The 14,704-nt window shown below is 38.0% G+C and overlaps 1 protein-coding gene across 3 annotated transcripts in view; it reads right to left on the reverse strand.

Moving 5' to 3' along the window:
• Positions 1–14,704, reverse strand: part of Plekhh2 (pleckstrin homology, MyTH4 and FERM domain containing H2) — a 107,252-nt gene that overhangs the window by 54,582 nt on the left and 37,966 nt on the right. For 2 of the 3 annotated variants that reach the window (XR_006146952.1, XM_042675493.1), the window contains exons 7-11: positions 13,449–13,634; positions 9,386–10,347; positions 1,928–2,003; positions 1,085–1,179; positions 351–495 (exon numbers count right to left, since the gene is read on the reverse strand). Coding sequence is in view for 2 of the 3 variants with exons in the window: in XM_042675493.1 (XP_042531427.1) it covers positions 351–495; positions 1,085–1,179; positions 1,928–2,003; positions 9,386–10,347; positions 13,449–13,634 (1,464 nt within the window). In the remaining variant the exon portion in view is untranslated. The remainder of the gene's footprint in view (positions 1–350; positions 496–1,084; positions 1,180–1,927; positions 2,004–9,385; positions 10,348–13,448; positions 13,635–14,704) is intronic. The other variant, XM_042675494.1, reaches the window with a different exon arrangement.

Below are 14,704 nucleotides of genomic sequence, written 5' to 3' on the forward strand. Positions count from 1 at the left end.
ATCTGAGCAGTACTGGGGATCAGGCCGTGGTGAATGCTTGGCTACTGAGTCATACACATATCCCCAAGTTCATGATATCCCTTTATTTCCATAGAAAAGTGATCTCTTTCCTCTGCAGACAATAAGACAATTAATAATATAACGATAATAATGAAACTTAATGATAATAATGAAACTATATGGCTTGGAATGAAGTAGAAAATTAGGACTAGAATATAAACATTTTAGTCCAAGGGTAATTATTTGAAGCCCTATAGTTTGAAGCAGGTACTTTGATTCTTTTTTTAAAGCCAATTATGGGGATAATGTTCCAAATAAATATTCCACATGCACCCAAACTTTTCCCTTACCTCGTTTCATGGCTCTGGGGCTGCCGGGCCCACTGCGGCTGCGCGAGTCTGATTCTGATGTCCGTGAGCTGGACCTGGAGCTGTCCTCTTCCTCGGAGCCAGAAGACTCATCCAGGAAAGGGCTGCTGCTTATTTGGGTTGCCTTCTAAAGAAAAGCAGTATAGCCTTCCTCTATCTATCCCTAAATTTACCTCTGTCTCTTTAGACATGAAATGGTTTACAGAAAGTTAAGTCATGGAATAAATTTTTAAAAAGAAATACAAGACTATATTATGCCTATGAAAGTCATGTTGTCAAACCTCAGATTCTAATTAGTGAGGAATTTGTCAATTAGGAAAGATTCCTGAACACATAAGGTTGTCAGTATTTGCCAGTCCTCATTTTAATTAACATCTGGCAAGGAAGGGGACCCTGGCATTGATACAAAGATTTTTGTAAATTAGAAGTCCCCATTATATTAATAGTATGTTGCCTTTAAACAAGTAACAGCCTGGGGCAGAGGTGAGGAGAAACCACATGAAAATATATGCAGATCTCTACAGTTTTGAGAAGAATAATTATCTTTTCCAGACCATTCCAATTCTTTTTTTTTTATGATATATTAATGTGAACTTCTAAAACTCTCTACAAAGGGAGAGTGTGCAAAATGTTAAGAATGGAATCTGGAGCTTTGAAAATAGTTTTTTTTTTTCCAGGAAGAGAGCCACATGTTTAAAGAAACACTGCTGAGTTACCCCCTTCAACGTTGTATAGACCGGAGTGGTCAGATTCTTGTATATCAGAGATGTATAAAGTCCTGATGTGGTGCAGGAAAGCATGGTAGCAGCATCTGAAACAGAAAGACATTCTAAAAAGCCAAACAACGATCTTTCTAACTAGCATATTGGCCTATTTCTGATTACTATGAATTATCATTGTTTCTAATTAAAGGGAAATTGTGTGAACATTCCATCTGCTTTCTGGCATTTATAGGTTGATATACACACTTTTTTTATACAGCTCATTATTTCTTCAAATTCTTTCCTTATAACATTTCCAAACTAAGCTGCAACTCTCAGCAAGAATCACAGCTTTTATTTCTTTAGTATCTTCATGCACATTTATCTCAGGCTATGCAGATTCAGTAATTCATTGAGAATGACTAACACCTGTTGGAATGTTCTTTGGCCTAAAGTCCTGTTACATGTTTTTTATTTTTCTTTGTGCTAATACTGGGGCTTGAACTCCGGGCCTTCGTACTCTTACTTGGCTTTTTCACTCAAGGCTGGTGCTCTACCAGTTGAGCCACACTTCCGGTCCACCATCTTAATCATTTTCAAGGATACAATTCATTGCTTGTAATTACAATGCTGTAAAATAGATGTCTGGACTTTTTTATCCTGTAAATGTCCCTTTCTCCTCTCTCCTCAGCCCCAGTAATTAGCATTCTATATTCTGTTTCTATGAATTATTTGGCTACTTTGTTTAAGTGGAATAATAAGTTACTTGTCTTCTATAGTATATTACCCTATCATGTGCATTATGTTGACACTTAGCAGAACTTCCTCAACTATGGTGCAGCATGCAAAAGCACTTACTTTTATTAGTGTTTTCCATAGTGAAGGCCTCAGACATTCGAATTCCTGATTTGGCTACAGCATAAATTCTGCTTTCCTAATTAATGTAAAAAAGAGATTTTTAAAGGAAAGTTAAGGAAAAAAACTCAAAAGATTATTTTCAGTACATATTTTTTCCATTTGTGTTTCACTTAGCAGTCACTAGATACAGCATTATTATTAAATTCATCAAGGCCAGTAAAACACCATAGTGAATAATATTATAGAGATTCCCTCTCCCTCATTTATCAGTCATTTAAGATTCTTTTGACGATGTAGAAAACCAGTAAGTGGAAGCTTATTCAGTGTCTATGGATAAATCCCATCTTTAATATTCTTCCATTTTACACTGTGGTTTATGGGGGGAAAGAAAGATATACCTTTAATGGCTATAACAGTAACCTAGAAACCATTCACAGTTACTAATCATATATGTATATATATACATATATATATCTTCTTTAATATTTTGGAACATGATTAAAAAAAAAAGAAAGACCTTGAAGTCAGAAATCACACAGCATACTCTATCTGGCATTCAATGCTATCACTTTTGTATTTCAATTATATTTCAAAACAACAGAAAAATACCTGAGGTCAAATGATAAATGATTTTGAAAATTATAATAAATGTATAATATCATCTGATCCTAAAAGTTATTTAATTTTCCCTTCTTCTCTGACAATGATCTCTGAAATGAGTATTAGCTCTGTCCATGAGAAAAGGGACTCTACGTGGTTTCCAATACACAGCATAGATCATCATTTGTACCTTCTGTAATGGGTCTAACCTAGACCGAGCAGGCTGAATTAGGACACAGTAGGCAACCAACACCATCATCTTTTCAAAATGGTCAGGTGCCAGAGAAGAAACTGAAATAAACTGCTGATGACTGGCAGCCTTTTTGAGTGAGGAATGGCTGAATGAATCATATGTACCTTCCCTGTGCAGGTGATTGTGAGAGACATACAAAGAGACTAAGAAGCAAAGTGGTTAGATCAGAAGAGGGCAGTAAACAGATAGGAGGCAGTTAGAGGCCATGACTGTGTGGGTCTGGAGAGTAGGTAGTAATAAGAGATGTCATAAGAACCAATGGAGGGGGGGCTGGGAAGGTGGCTCAGTGGTAGAGCGCTTGCCTTGTATGCCTGAGGCCCTGGGTTCAATTCCTCAGCACCACATAAGCAGAAAGGAAAAAGCCAGAAGTGGTGCTGTGGCTCAAGTGGTAGAGTGCTAGCCTTGAGCTGAAGAGCTGAGGGACAGCGCCCAGGCCCAGAGTTCAGGCCCCCCAACCGGACCCCCCCCCCAAAAAAAAGAAACACAGAGATAAATTTTCTACTTGGATAGCCAGCTTTTGAAAAGCAACACTACTGAATAGTTTCAGAAGAAGAAGAGAAGTGAGAAAGACAAAAAAACGAAAACAAAACAAAAAAAAAGTACAATGGTTGGCCAAGTGAAACAAACTTGAAAGCCTAACCTAAATCTCTGAAAATCTGAACATAATAAAAAAGGCAAAATCTGAACTTCTCACTGCCTAAAGAGTAACATGGTTAGAATTACAGAGAATCACATGCCATTAATTTCCATATTTCTTGGGGAGGGGGGGTCCGGTCATGGGGCCTGAACTCTGAGCCTGGGCACTGTCCCTCAGCTCTTCAACTCAAGGCTAGTGCTCTACCACTTGAGCCACAGCACCACTTCTGGCTTTTTCCTTTTTGCTTATGTGGTGCTGAGGAATCGAACCCAGGGCCTCATGCATGCAAGGCAAGCGCTCTACCACTGAGCCACCTTCCCAGCCCAATTTCCCAATTTTTGAACCATCCAGAATTTCATGATAAACTGTAGATTTCATATGAACACTGAAATAGTCTCTGAAAACAAACAATAGCAGTTATATCTCAAAGTCTGACTTTATACTAGGAAAATATAGCTAGTCCTAGTTTGTTTAAAATTAGGGCAATTACTAAATTAAAAAGTATTAGTAGAAGAACATGAATCCAAAAAAATTTAAAATCCTGCTAATCAGACGTTTCTCTAAAGGCCTAAAGTTAAGTCATGCCAAAATGTGCAGGAAAACTTAAATCCACAAGACAGACCAATTCACTTTGTTTATAATACAGTTAAGAAGGGAGACAGGACAAGGCAATGGATTTAAAGTATTTACCATTTTCACTCTGAGAATGAGAAGAATCTGATGACACAGAAGTAACTAGATGCTGAAGAAGGAAAGAGTAAAAAAAAAAAGGTGAAACCACAGTTTTTCAGGATCCAGAAAACTGTAGAGAAGCAATCACATAAAAATTAAAGTAGCAAAGAGTTTGGAGCCAGTACCCAGCTATCCCTGCTGGAAGCAGAGGAACCAAAGACAGCACTACCAGGTACAATCAGATGGTCCTGCCAAGGGATTGCCAAATTTAGCTGCAGGAAAGGCACACAATCTGTAAGCCTTATTGCCAGCACCAGCCAAAGGGGTGGCAGCAATTAATCCACTGCAAGAGGCTGCAATGGAAGAACTAAGATATTCTATTCTCCCTCATATTCCAGAGAGCAACAAAGGATTTCCATCTTGGAAACTTTTCTCTGGGAGCTGCCATAGCAGTTTAACAACCCACAGGACACTTTAAAATAGAATTTGTATATAAAGCCAGGTGATGGTGGCTCACACTTGTAATCCTGGCTACTCATGAGGCTGAGAGCTGATGATCACAGTTCAAAGCCAACCTAGGCATGAATGAACATCCATGAGACTCTTACCTCCAGTTACCCACCAGAAAACCAGAAGTGGCACTGTGCCTCAAAGTGGTAGAGTGCTAGCCTTTTGAAAAAGAATCTCAGGATGGAACCCAGGCCCTGAGTTCATGCCCCAGGACCATTACCAAAAAAAAACCAAAAAAAAAAAAAACCCAAAAAAAACTTGTATATATAAATCAGTTATAAGAGGCAAGAGAAGGGAGGGAGTGTCCAATAGGGACCGGCACAAAATGTTAGCTTCAGGAAGCTATGCTGCAGCTTAGAAGCCAGATGCTGCAGAAGTCCAGCAGGTGGCAGTACCAGGGAAAAGACCTGGGGGTTCCTGTTGAAGCAGATAATAGAGGTACCTGAGATGCAGCTGTAGTTGGCACCATAGAAGAGCTGCAGCCTTCCAGGAAGCCAGCCTATGCCTAGAACTTGCTATCAAAAGCTAGAGTAGCTCAGGAAATATCCAGCACAGGTCACTGTGCAGACACTTAGCAACAAAGCAGCTTTAGAACTCCCTGCTGTAACATATTGGGGGGGGGCAGGGATAGCCATCAGCAAGGAATCTGAAGGCCTTTCCCCCCCGTGTAAAATCTTCTGAGAAGTCCTCACACACAGATATTAAGCAGCCTCTTAAATCTTGTAGAGAGGTCTATATAGAGAGACATATTTATCACAATGTATTGTACATAAATTAGTTTGCCTTTGTTCTTACTTTGGTTTGTTTGAGTGTTATAGTTGTTTAACTGTATGCTTTTTCTTCTCTGTAAATTGAAATAAAAATGATTTGCCTTTAACTTCTACATTCTAGCAAAAACTTAATTCCTCCCATTTAATTTTACATTTGTTTCTCCCTTTCTTTTCTCTGAATCCCAATACCAGCCTTCTGGTGCTCTTTTTCAAATCACAACATCACCCCTCTTCCTATATTTCCTTTCCATTTATACCTTCCTTTTATCTACAATTGGAACACTGCTCTTACTCATACTCTCTTCTACAGTTGTTCCTCCATTGCTAATTATTTCTCACTACCTAAACTCGTATCTTGTAACTAGATTTCTTGAACATCATTTGTTTGCGTTTTGGTTTTAGTTTTGTCTGTTTTTCTCTCATTTTTCTCCCTCTTTTCTCCTTCTTAATAACTGGTGGTGTCTTTTTGTTTTATATACACACAGAAGAACAAACCAAATCCCCAAATAGCAGATGGAAATAGTGAATATTATAACAGAAATTAATGAACTAGAGACTAAACAAACTATACAAATAAACCATGAAACAAAAAAGGTTCTGGGCTGGGAAGGTGGCTCAGTGGTAGAGTGCTTGCCTTGCATGCATGAGGCCCTGGGTTCGATTCCTCAGCACCACATAAGCAGAAAAAAAAAGCCGGAAGTGGCGCTATCGCTCAAGTCGTAGAGTGCTAGCCTTGAGCTGAAGAGCTGAGGGACAGAGCTCAGGCCCAGAGTTCAGGCCCCACGACCGGACCCCCCCCCCAAAAAAAAAGTTCTTTAAATAACTAAATAAGATTGATAAACCTGTAGCTAATTTAATCAAAAGACTGGATTCAAATCAATAAAACTAGACATGAAAAAGTGATTTTCACAACAAATGCTAAAGAAATTAAAAGGATCTTGAGGGAATACGGAAAACCTATACACAAATAAGTTGGAAACCAATAAGAAATGGATACACTTTTACATACAAGTTTACATACAAGTTCAATGAAATTGAACCAACAGTATTTATAAACTATTTCAATAGAGCTATAACAACCAATGAGACTGATGCATTAATTTTAAAAAAAAATCTTCCAACAAAGTTAAGTCCATGGTAGATGGATTCATAGAAGAATTCTCCTAGACTGTCAAAGAAGAACTAAGTCCTCCATGAAATAGAAAAGGAAAGACCTCTACAAAACTCATTCTATAAAGCAAGTATTACACTCATTCTAAAACCAGGCAGATATTAAAAGAAAAGAGGGAGAGACAGAGAACTATAGACCAATCTCAGTGAACACTGATGCAAAAATTCTCAATAAAATCTTTGCAAACCAAGTTCAACAACATATCAAAAATCATATAATGTGATCAAACTGGCTTTACCCCAGGGATTCAAAGACAGTTCAACATACATATATCAATAAATACATGAACAGGACCAAAAATGAAAATCATCTAATCTCAATGCAGAATAAAAAGCCTCTGACAAAATTCAACATTATTTATGGTAAAAGCTCTGAAGAAACTAGGAGTAGAAGGGACATATCTAGCCAGGCATTGGTGGCTCACACCTGTAATCCTAGCAAGGCTTAGATCTGAGGATAGAGGTTCAAAGCTAGCCCAGGCAGGAAAGTCTGACACTCTTATCTCCAATTAACCACCAGAAAACCGGAAGTGGTGCTGTGGCTCAAATGGTAGAACAGCTCAGAGACAGTGTCCAGGCCCAGAGATCAAGCCCCATGACTGACTAAAAAAAGTGGGGTGGAGGATGGGTGGGTGGGGGAACATCTCTAAACTTAATAAAGACAATATATGACAAACCTATAGCCAACTTTAACTGGAGAAAAGCTGGAATCATTTTCCCTAAAGTCAGGAGTGAGACAAAGATGTCTACTCTCCCTACTCTTATTCAGTATGGTACTAGAATTTCTAGCTAACACGATAAAGATGGAGACATAAATTCAAATAGGGAAGGAAGATGTCCTATTTGTCGCTGGTATAATCCTATACTTACAAGTCCCTAAAAAACTATCTTTGGAAAGGTATCAGAATATGAAAACAATTCTCAAAAACCAGTAGCTTTTCTACATACTAAGTGAGCAAGCATGCAGAGTCATTCAATTTCCTCTTGTCTTTCTCTTGAAAAGTTGTTCCCCTAGGAAACAAGATGTTCTGTTTCTTCAGATGTTTGTTTTAGTGGAACACCAGCTCACAGGAGGAAGCCTAGAATGGTCTAGCACAGCTTGGACAGTGGGGTAACTCACTCTAGTTAAAGTCCAGAAATGGAAAGCTCATTTCCCCACCAATTTATCATAAAAAATGGCAATAGTCCCCCAACAACAAACCCTCAAAGAAACAACTGCCCAATTAATAAGTGGGCTAATGACTTAAAGAGACTTCTCTGAAGAGCAAATAAGAATGGCCAATAGACACATAAAGAAATGCTCAATTCTCTAGCCATAAAAGAAATGCAAATCAAAACACATTGAGATTCCACCTCACCCCAGTTAGAATGGCTATAATCAAGAACTCTAATAACAACAAATGCTGGAGGGGATGTGATCAAAAGGGAACCCTACTGAATTGTTGGTGAGAGTGTAAACTTATTCAACCACTTTGGAAAGCAGTATGGAAGTTCCTCAAAAGACTACACAGAGAGCTCCCCTATGACCCAGCAATCTCACTTTTGTGCATTTACCCAAACGATCACAAACAAGACCATACTAAAGCTACCAGCACAACTATGTTTATTGCAGCATTCACCATAGCTAAGATATGGAACCAACCCTGATGCCCCTCAGTAGATGAATGGATCAAGAAAATGTGAGATACACACACACACACACACACACACACACACACACACACACACACACAGAGGAATTCTACGCCATCAGAAAGAATGATACCGCCCCATTTGTTAGGAAACAGAAAGATTTGGAAAAAACTATATTAAGTGGAGTAAGCCAGACCCAAAGAAATATAGGTCCCATGGTTTGCCTTATTTGCAATAACTAGTATACATCTTGGACAATCTTACCAGACATGCAGAAAAGGTCATATATAAGATGATGCTATGCAAACTGAACCTCAAGATAGGGACACAAGAGGTTTTTATCTTTGTTGCTGTTGTTTTTAATGTATTTATAATGTACTATGTGGTTTTTTTGTTTCTTTTCTTTGTTCCTCCCCCATGGTATAACCCCTGTTTTCACTGTATTTAATTCCTGTGTCCTGCAGCTTGTATATACATTTTTCTAATATGTGGAGGGGTAAGGAAATAACAAAATGCAGAAATAAGGATATAGGTTGACTCATTGTAACAACTTGATTTACAAGACACGTTGAAAACCAACTTTACAACTTGGGAGAGGGTGAGAGTATGGAAGGGAGGAGTTGGGGAGGCGGAGAGGGAATGATGGTAGGCAAAAACAAAGGAGGAGGTAACAATGCCCGGTAGGAAATGGACTCATTACCTTACTCATGTAACTGTAACCCCTACGTACAGTATCTTTACAATAAAAAAAGTTAAAAAAAAAAAAAAAAGAAGGTCTGTGAAGGTGGCTCCGTGGTAGAGTGCTTGTCTCACATGCATGAGGCTCTGGGTTTAATTCCTCAGCACCACATAAGCAGAAAAAGCCAGAAGTGGCGCTGTGACTCAAGTGGTAGAACACTAGCCTTGAGCTAAAGAGCTGAGAGACAGTGCCCAGGCCCAGAGTTTAGGCCCCACAACTGGCAGAAAAATAAAAAGAAAAGAAAATAATATTAAAAAAGAAAATAGACCTCCAAAAAATGGCAATAGATCTCCCATGTGTTGTATGTCTCAAGACAGAGAACTGTATGGGAAAAGAGATAGAGAAATTGAATTCTAACCTGGCAATTTCCAGAATCAAGTTGGATTTTAAAAGAAATAGGAGAAAAAATAAAAGCTGAAAAGCACTGAGAAAAGAAACCACAGTGTATGTTTTATACAGAGGAATATATAATTACCCAAGAGGGAAACCGGTGCAGGGGAGGAGTGGGAGGTTTGTTGCATGCGGCCTTCTTTGCCAAGTCGCTGACTTCCTGGTGGTCTAAATATGGAGATTCCGGAGAGTCCTGAGTAAATAATCCATCATCACAGCTTGTATCCATATTCTCTACATGTTCTGCACTGTCGCCATCAAGTAGATCAAGATCAGTTTCCTGAGGTCTCAGTGGTCGTATCATGCTTATGGCATTTCTGTTTGTACCAAACATCCTGTCAGAACTTAACTGTGGCTGGCTTAAGTGCCTTTTGGTGAGTGCTACACTTATACTGAAAACATTAGGAATCCTTAACTTAGGCGACAGCACGTGTGATGAAGGTGCTACTTGTGCTCCTTTTCCAGGGAGTGAGTTAGCATACTTTGGAGTTAAAGCTGGGGTCAAAATAGGACTTGGAGTGTTGGCCTCACTTGATGAGGATGAATAATCCAGTCTTTGGGATTGAAACTTTTTATTCAGTTCATCTGAGGAACTATCTTGCTCCTTCTTACTTGTTTCAGAATTTCCCTTTTCAAGAAGTCTATTCTGAGCCTTCCACTGTGCCTCCTGTTGCCAAGAATAAAGCTTCTTGTGTTCTGGTCTCTTTATGCCAAAAGTCTCTTCTTCAAATATAGAACTACTGTCATCAGATGCTGTCAAATATGCTTCACTTCCCATCCGGCCACATTGGGCACCTTCCTCTGACGTGTGACTGGAAAGGGTGGATGTAGGTCTGGACTTGGATCTTCCTTTGCTCCCATCTTCCTCCTCAGAACTCCAGTCACTCACTGGAGCACCAGAATTCTGGGACAGACTGCCATCTGTCGCAAAGCTTGCTCTTGATTTCCGGTTCTGCTCTAAGCTGCAAGGGGTTTCATGCAATGTTCTTTGGTTTCTGTTGATTTCTTGGACTTGATTATCAGCTGATTTCTCTACAATGTCTGCTTCTAGAAAATATATCAGCACAGTATTTTTAATAAATCTTTGCTATATATTAGCTTTATGTAACTACACTGTAGGAACTAGATATTTCATATAAGGTTAACTTATATTATCCCTCATCTCATGACTTAAACAAGTTTTAAAAAAAATTTAAGTAAAACCATGAGCTTTATACAAAACACAAAACTTTAATAGTTCAATATAATTGTATCAAAACTGAAAGGCTTTCTACAAACAAATACATTGACATAACAAGAGTCTAAAAATACATAAGGAAAGAAACAATATGTAAAGTAGGTAATTTGACTATCAGAAGCAGCTACTGCTTTCCGCAGTACTATGGAAGTGCTCTACCATTTGAGCCACACCCCTAGTCATTTTACTTGTAGTTTGTTTTTCACATAGAGCCACAGAATAAATAGCTTTCCCCAGGCTGCTCTCAAACTGTGATCCTCATATCTCACTTCCCTGGGAGTATCTAGGAATATAGGATGTACAATGATACCTGGTTCCTTAATTCCTTTTTCCATTAAATTTCTAATTTATCATAAAATAAACATAAATATAATAAACACAAAGCTTTAATTTAAGAAACAAACATGTGTCCAAGCTTTAACATATGACATAAGTAAAATTATGAAGAAAATATAAATAAAAATGCTTCTTTGGCTCTATTTTTGGTTTAATCACAATTACAAGGTTTTTTTATTATAAGAATAATACTTTGTGTGTGTGTGTATACAGTCCAGGGACTTGAACTTAGGATCTGGGCACTGAGCTTTTGTGTTCAAAGCTAGCACTCTACCACTTGAGACATAGCTCTGTTTCTGGGTTTTTGGTGGTTAATTGGAGATAAGATGGACTTTCCTTTCTGGACCAGCTTTGAACTGTGAACTGTGAACCTCAGATTTCAGCCTCCTAAATAGATAGGATTATAAGCATGAGTCATGGATGCCTGGCTAGAACAATACTCACTTAAATGCCTTTATATATGGCTTATTTATATTAATGGAATAAGTAACAGAATACACAATCATCTTAATAAACAGTGAATTAAAACTGTAGACTAAAGCTAGGTGTGGTGGAGCATGTTTGTAATCCCAGCACTAGGAAGACTCAGGCAGGTGGACTGAGTTCAAGGTCAGCATAGAATACATGGTGAGACCCTATCTCATAAAAGAAAAAAAGATTAAGATTAAGATTATAGAACAGAAAAGGAACTCTGAAAACATAAATATGCCTCAGAGTTAAGCAACCAGAGGCTAAACAAAATCACTTGAAAGTTTCCTATCAGGCTGTTTGTTGAACTTGTGAGTGAGCTAAAGCTGCAGTACCAGCCACTGTAACCCTATCTAAGATAGAATGAGCATCTTGAAAAAGAAAAAAAAATAGCAAGTAATGGCAAGAAGCAAGTAACACAGCCACCTTCTGATGGAAAAATCATTATATAGTCTTCAGGACAGCATAACTAAGCTACAAACAGCTGTCAGAACTATAATTTTTCTCCTGTGGATGAAGAAAACTTTCAAGACTTTAAAATATTTGGGAAAAGTCAACAAGAGAGGAGCTTGCACAAGGACAAGAGCAGCCAGCAGCCACACAACACAGAGGTATAACAGCTAGCAGATGTACAACATAGTAGTAACAGCTGTCAGTGGCTGCACGAGAGCACTGAATTCAGAGTCTATGAATCAGGAAAGGAATAAAAATCTGCACAAACAAGCCAGGAGCCAGTAGCTCAAGCTTGTAATCCTATCTACTTAGGAGGCTGAGATCTGAGGATTGTAGTTCAGGATCAACCAAGGCAGAAAAGCCTGTGAGATTCTTACCTCCAATAAACTACTCAGAAAAAGATGGAAGTGGTACTGTGGTTCAAGTAGTAGAACATTATCCTTGATCACAAAGAGGCTTAGGGACAGCAGCCAGGCTTTGAGTTCAAACCCCTAGACTGGCAAAAAAAAAAAAAAATCTGCACAAAGGACAGGAGTCTAAACAACTAAGCAAATATTTTCCACTTAGAAGCAACAAACGGAAAAATCAAAGCAGTTACTAAACTGTACCCTAAGGTTCATTTCTTTACAAGTTTGCTAGACCAGAATTAATTTCATATTTAACATATGAAATTAATTTTAATATTCTCAATGAATAATGGATAAAACATAGTTATAATCTGAATCTCAGTTAAAATAAGTAGCTTGTAATATCACTTCTATCTGCTGTGGAATAATTACTAAGACAAAGTCAGGCACTGGTGACTGATGCCGGTAGTCCTAGCTATTCAGGAGTTTGAGACCGGAGGATCATAGTTCAAATCCAGATACAGCAAGAAAGTCTGTGAAATCCTATCTCTAAAGCCTAAAAAGCCAGAAGTGGAACTGTGGCTCAATAGTGGAGCACTAGCTTTGAGCAAAAAAGGTCAGCAACATCACCCAGGTCCTGAGTTTAAGTCCAAAGACTGGCATCAAAAAAAAAGTACTAAGCCAGAAAAATCAGTTTCTCTGTACTTATTACTTTACTTATGTAACTGTAACCTCTCTGTACATGACCTTAACAATAAAAAAGAGAAAGAAAAAAGTTTATTCTGTGTAACACTGGCAAAACCCCCAAGAAGGCACAAAAGAGTGAGATCTACAAAGTTCAGTGTGGTGTCAGTCTAGAAATTCTCCCATTAAACTTCAAGTTGTCAGTAAAACATTGGAGAATTGAGATATATGTAGAGTAATCAATTAATCATAGCAAATGATTTGTCCTTTAAAAAACATACCAGCAAGGGCTGGGAATTTGGCTCAGTGGAAGAGTGCTTGCCTTGCATGCATGAGGCCCTGGGTTTGATTCCTTAGCACCACATAAGCAGAAAAAGCCAGAAGTGGCGCTGTGGCTCAATGATAGAGCCCTAGCCTTGAGCTGAAGAGCTGAGGGACAGTGCCCAGGCCCAGAGTTTAGGCCTCATGACTGACAAGAAAACAAACAAACAAAAAACCATACCAGCAAATGCTGGAAGTAGAGAGTATCTAGCAAGTGGAGGGCCTGAGTTCAAATCCCAACACTATAAAAAGAAAGCAAAACAAAACAAAAAAAGGGTAAAAATGCTATAATCCATAAATACCTGCTGAGTCCTTTCCTTCCAGAAACTCAGGCTCTTTAGATGATATTTTGCCCATTTCCTCAGCTTTTACTGCTTGAGGAGGACTCTTTGCTCGGGAAGAAAAGCACCCAAATGTCAAACTGCTCAGGCGTTGTCCTTCTGAAGACTTAGTTGTAGTGACAGTGGACGACTTCTTCCCTTGAACTTCTGCAAGGTCATTAATCAAAGTTCAGGTCTGAATTATTACAACAGTTTGTTAAACACAGAGACAAAGCACATAAAAATGTGCAGAAGTCATTCTTTATACCAGGAAAAGGCCTGAAGTTCATCTTTATTGATATATACTAACACAGGAGCCTGAAGGTTGATCATCTCAAATATATTTTTTAAATATATCTGTAGGAAGTAGAGGTGTGGCTCAAGTGGTAAAGTACCAACTTTGAGAGAAAAAAAACCTGAGAGCATAGGTCCTGAGTTCGAGCCCAATATACCAGAATACCCACACATACACACCCTACAAGTCTATTTTATATATTTAAATGTTCAAAATATTTTAACTGCAGTTATTTTAACTGGAGAGAGAGAAAAAACTTAATATAGTTAAAATACTTAATAAGTACTTTGAAAGCAGTAAGTCCTCAAAACCAAAATATAAATAAGAGGTAGAATTTTTTAAAAGTTAATATTGGAAAGCAATGTGATATTATCCAAAAACATGAAATGGTAACCCCTCCGTACAGCACCTTAATAATAATAAAAATTATATTTTAAAAGAGTTAATATTAGTATAGGTACAGATTATTTCCTTCATCACAGAAACTTCCAGAAAAAAAGTGTTTATCCACAGTTCAAAGACTAAAGGTGTACCCTGCCTATATAATTGTAACCCCTCTGTACAGTATGTTCACAAAAAAAATAAAATTAAATTAAAAAAAAAAGACTAAAGGTGTGGTCTAAAAATACTACCTAGCAATAACTGTACATCATGGAAAGTGATCTGAAAGCTTGTAAAATATCCTTCTGAATTATCTCAAGAGTAGCAAATATTCCTTTGGATTTAATATTTGCAAGCAGCCAAAAGTTATAAAGAAATCTGTTAATAAACATAAATATGTGTGTGTGTGTGTGTGTGTGTGTGTGTATTGCTGGGATCAAACTTGAGTTTCCTGCATAACAGGAAAACATTCTACCACTGAGCTACAACCTTGGCCATAAATACCATTTTATTTAGTTTTTTTTTTTTCAAACTTGGGGTTTGAACTCAGAGTACCATGCTT

Source organism: Dipodomys spectabilis, unplaced genomic scaffold (assembly GCF_019054845.1).
Source record: "Dipodomys spectabilis isolate Male_0828 unplaced genomic scaffold, ASM1905484v1 ptg000026l, whole genome shotgun sequence".
Classification (NCBI taxonomy): Eukaryota; Metazoa; Chordata; class Mammalia; order Rodentia; family Heteromyidae; genus Dipodomys; species Dipodomys spectabilis.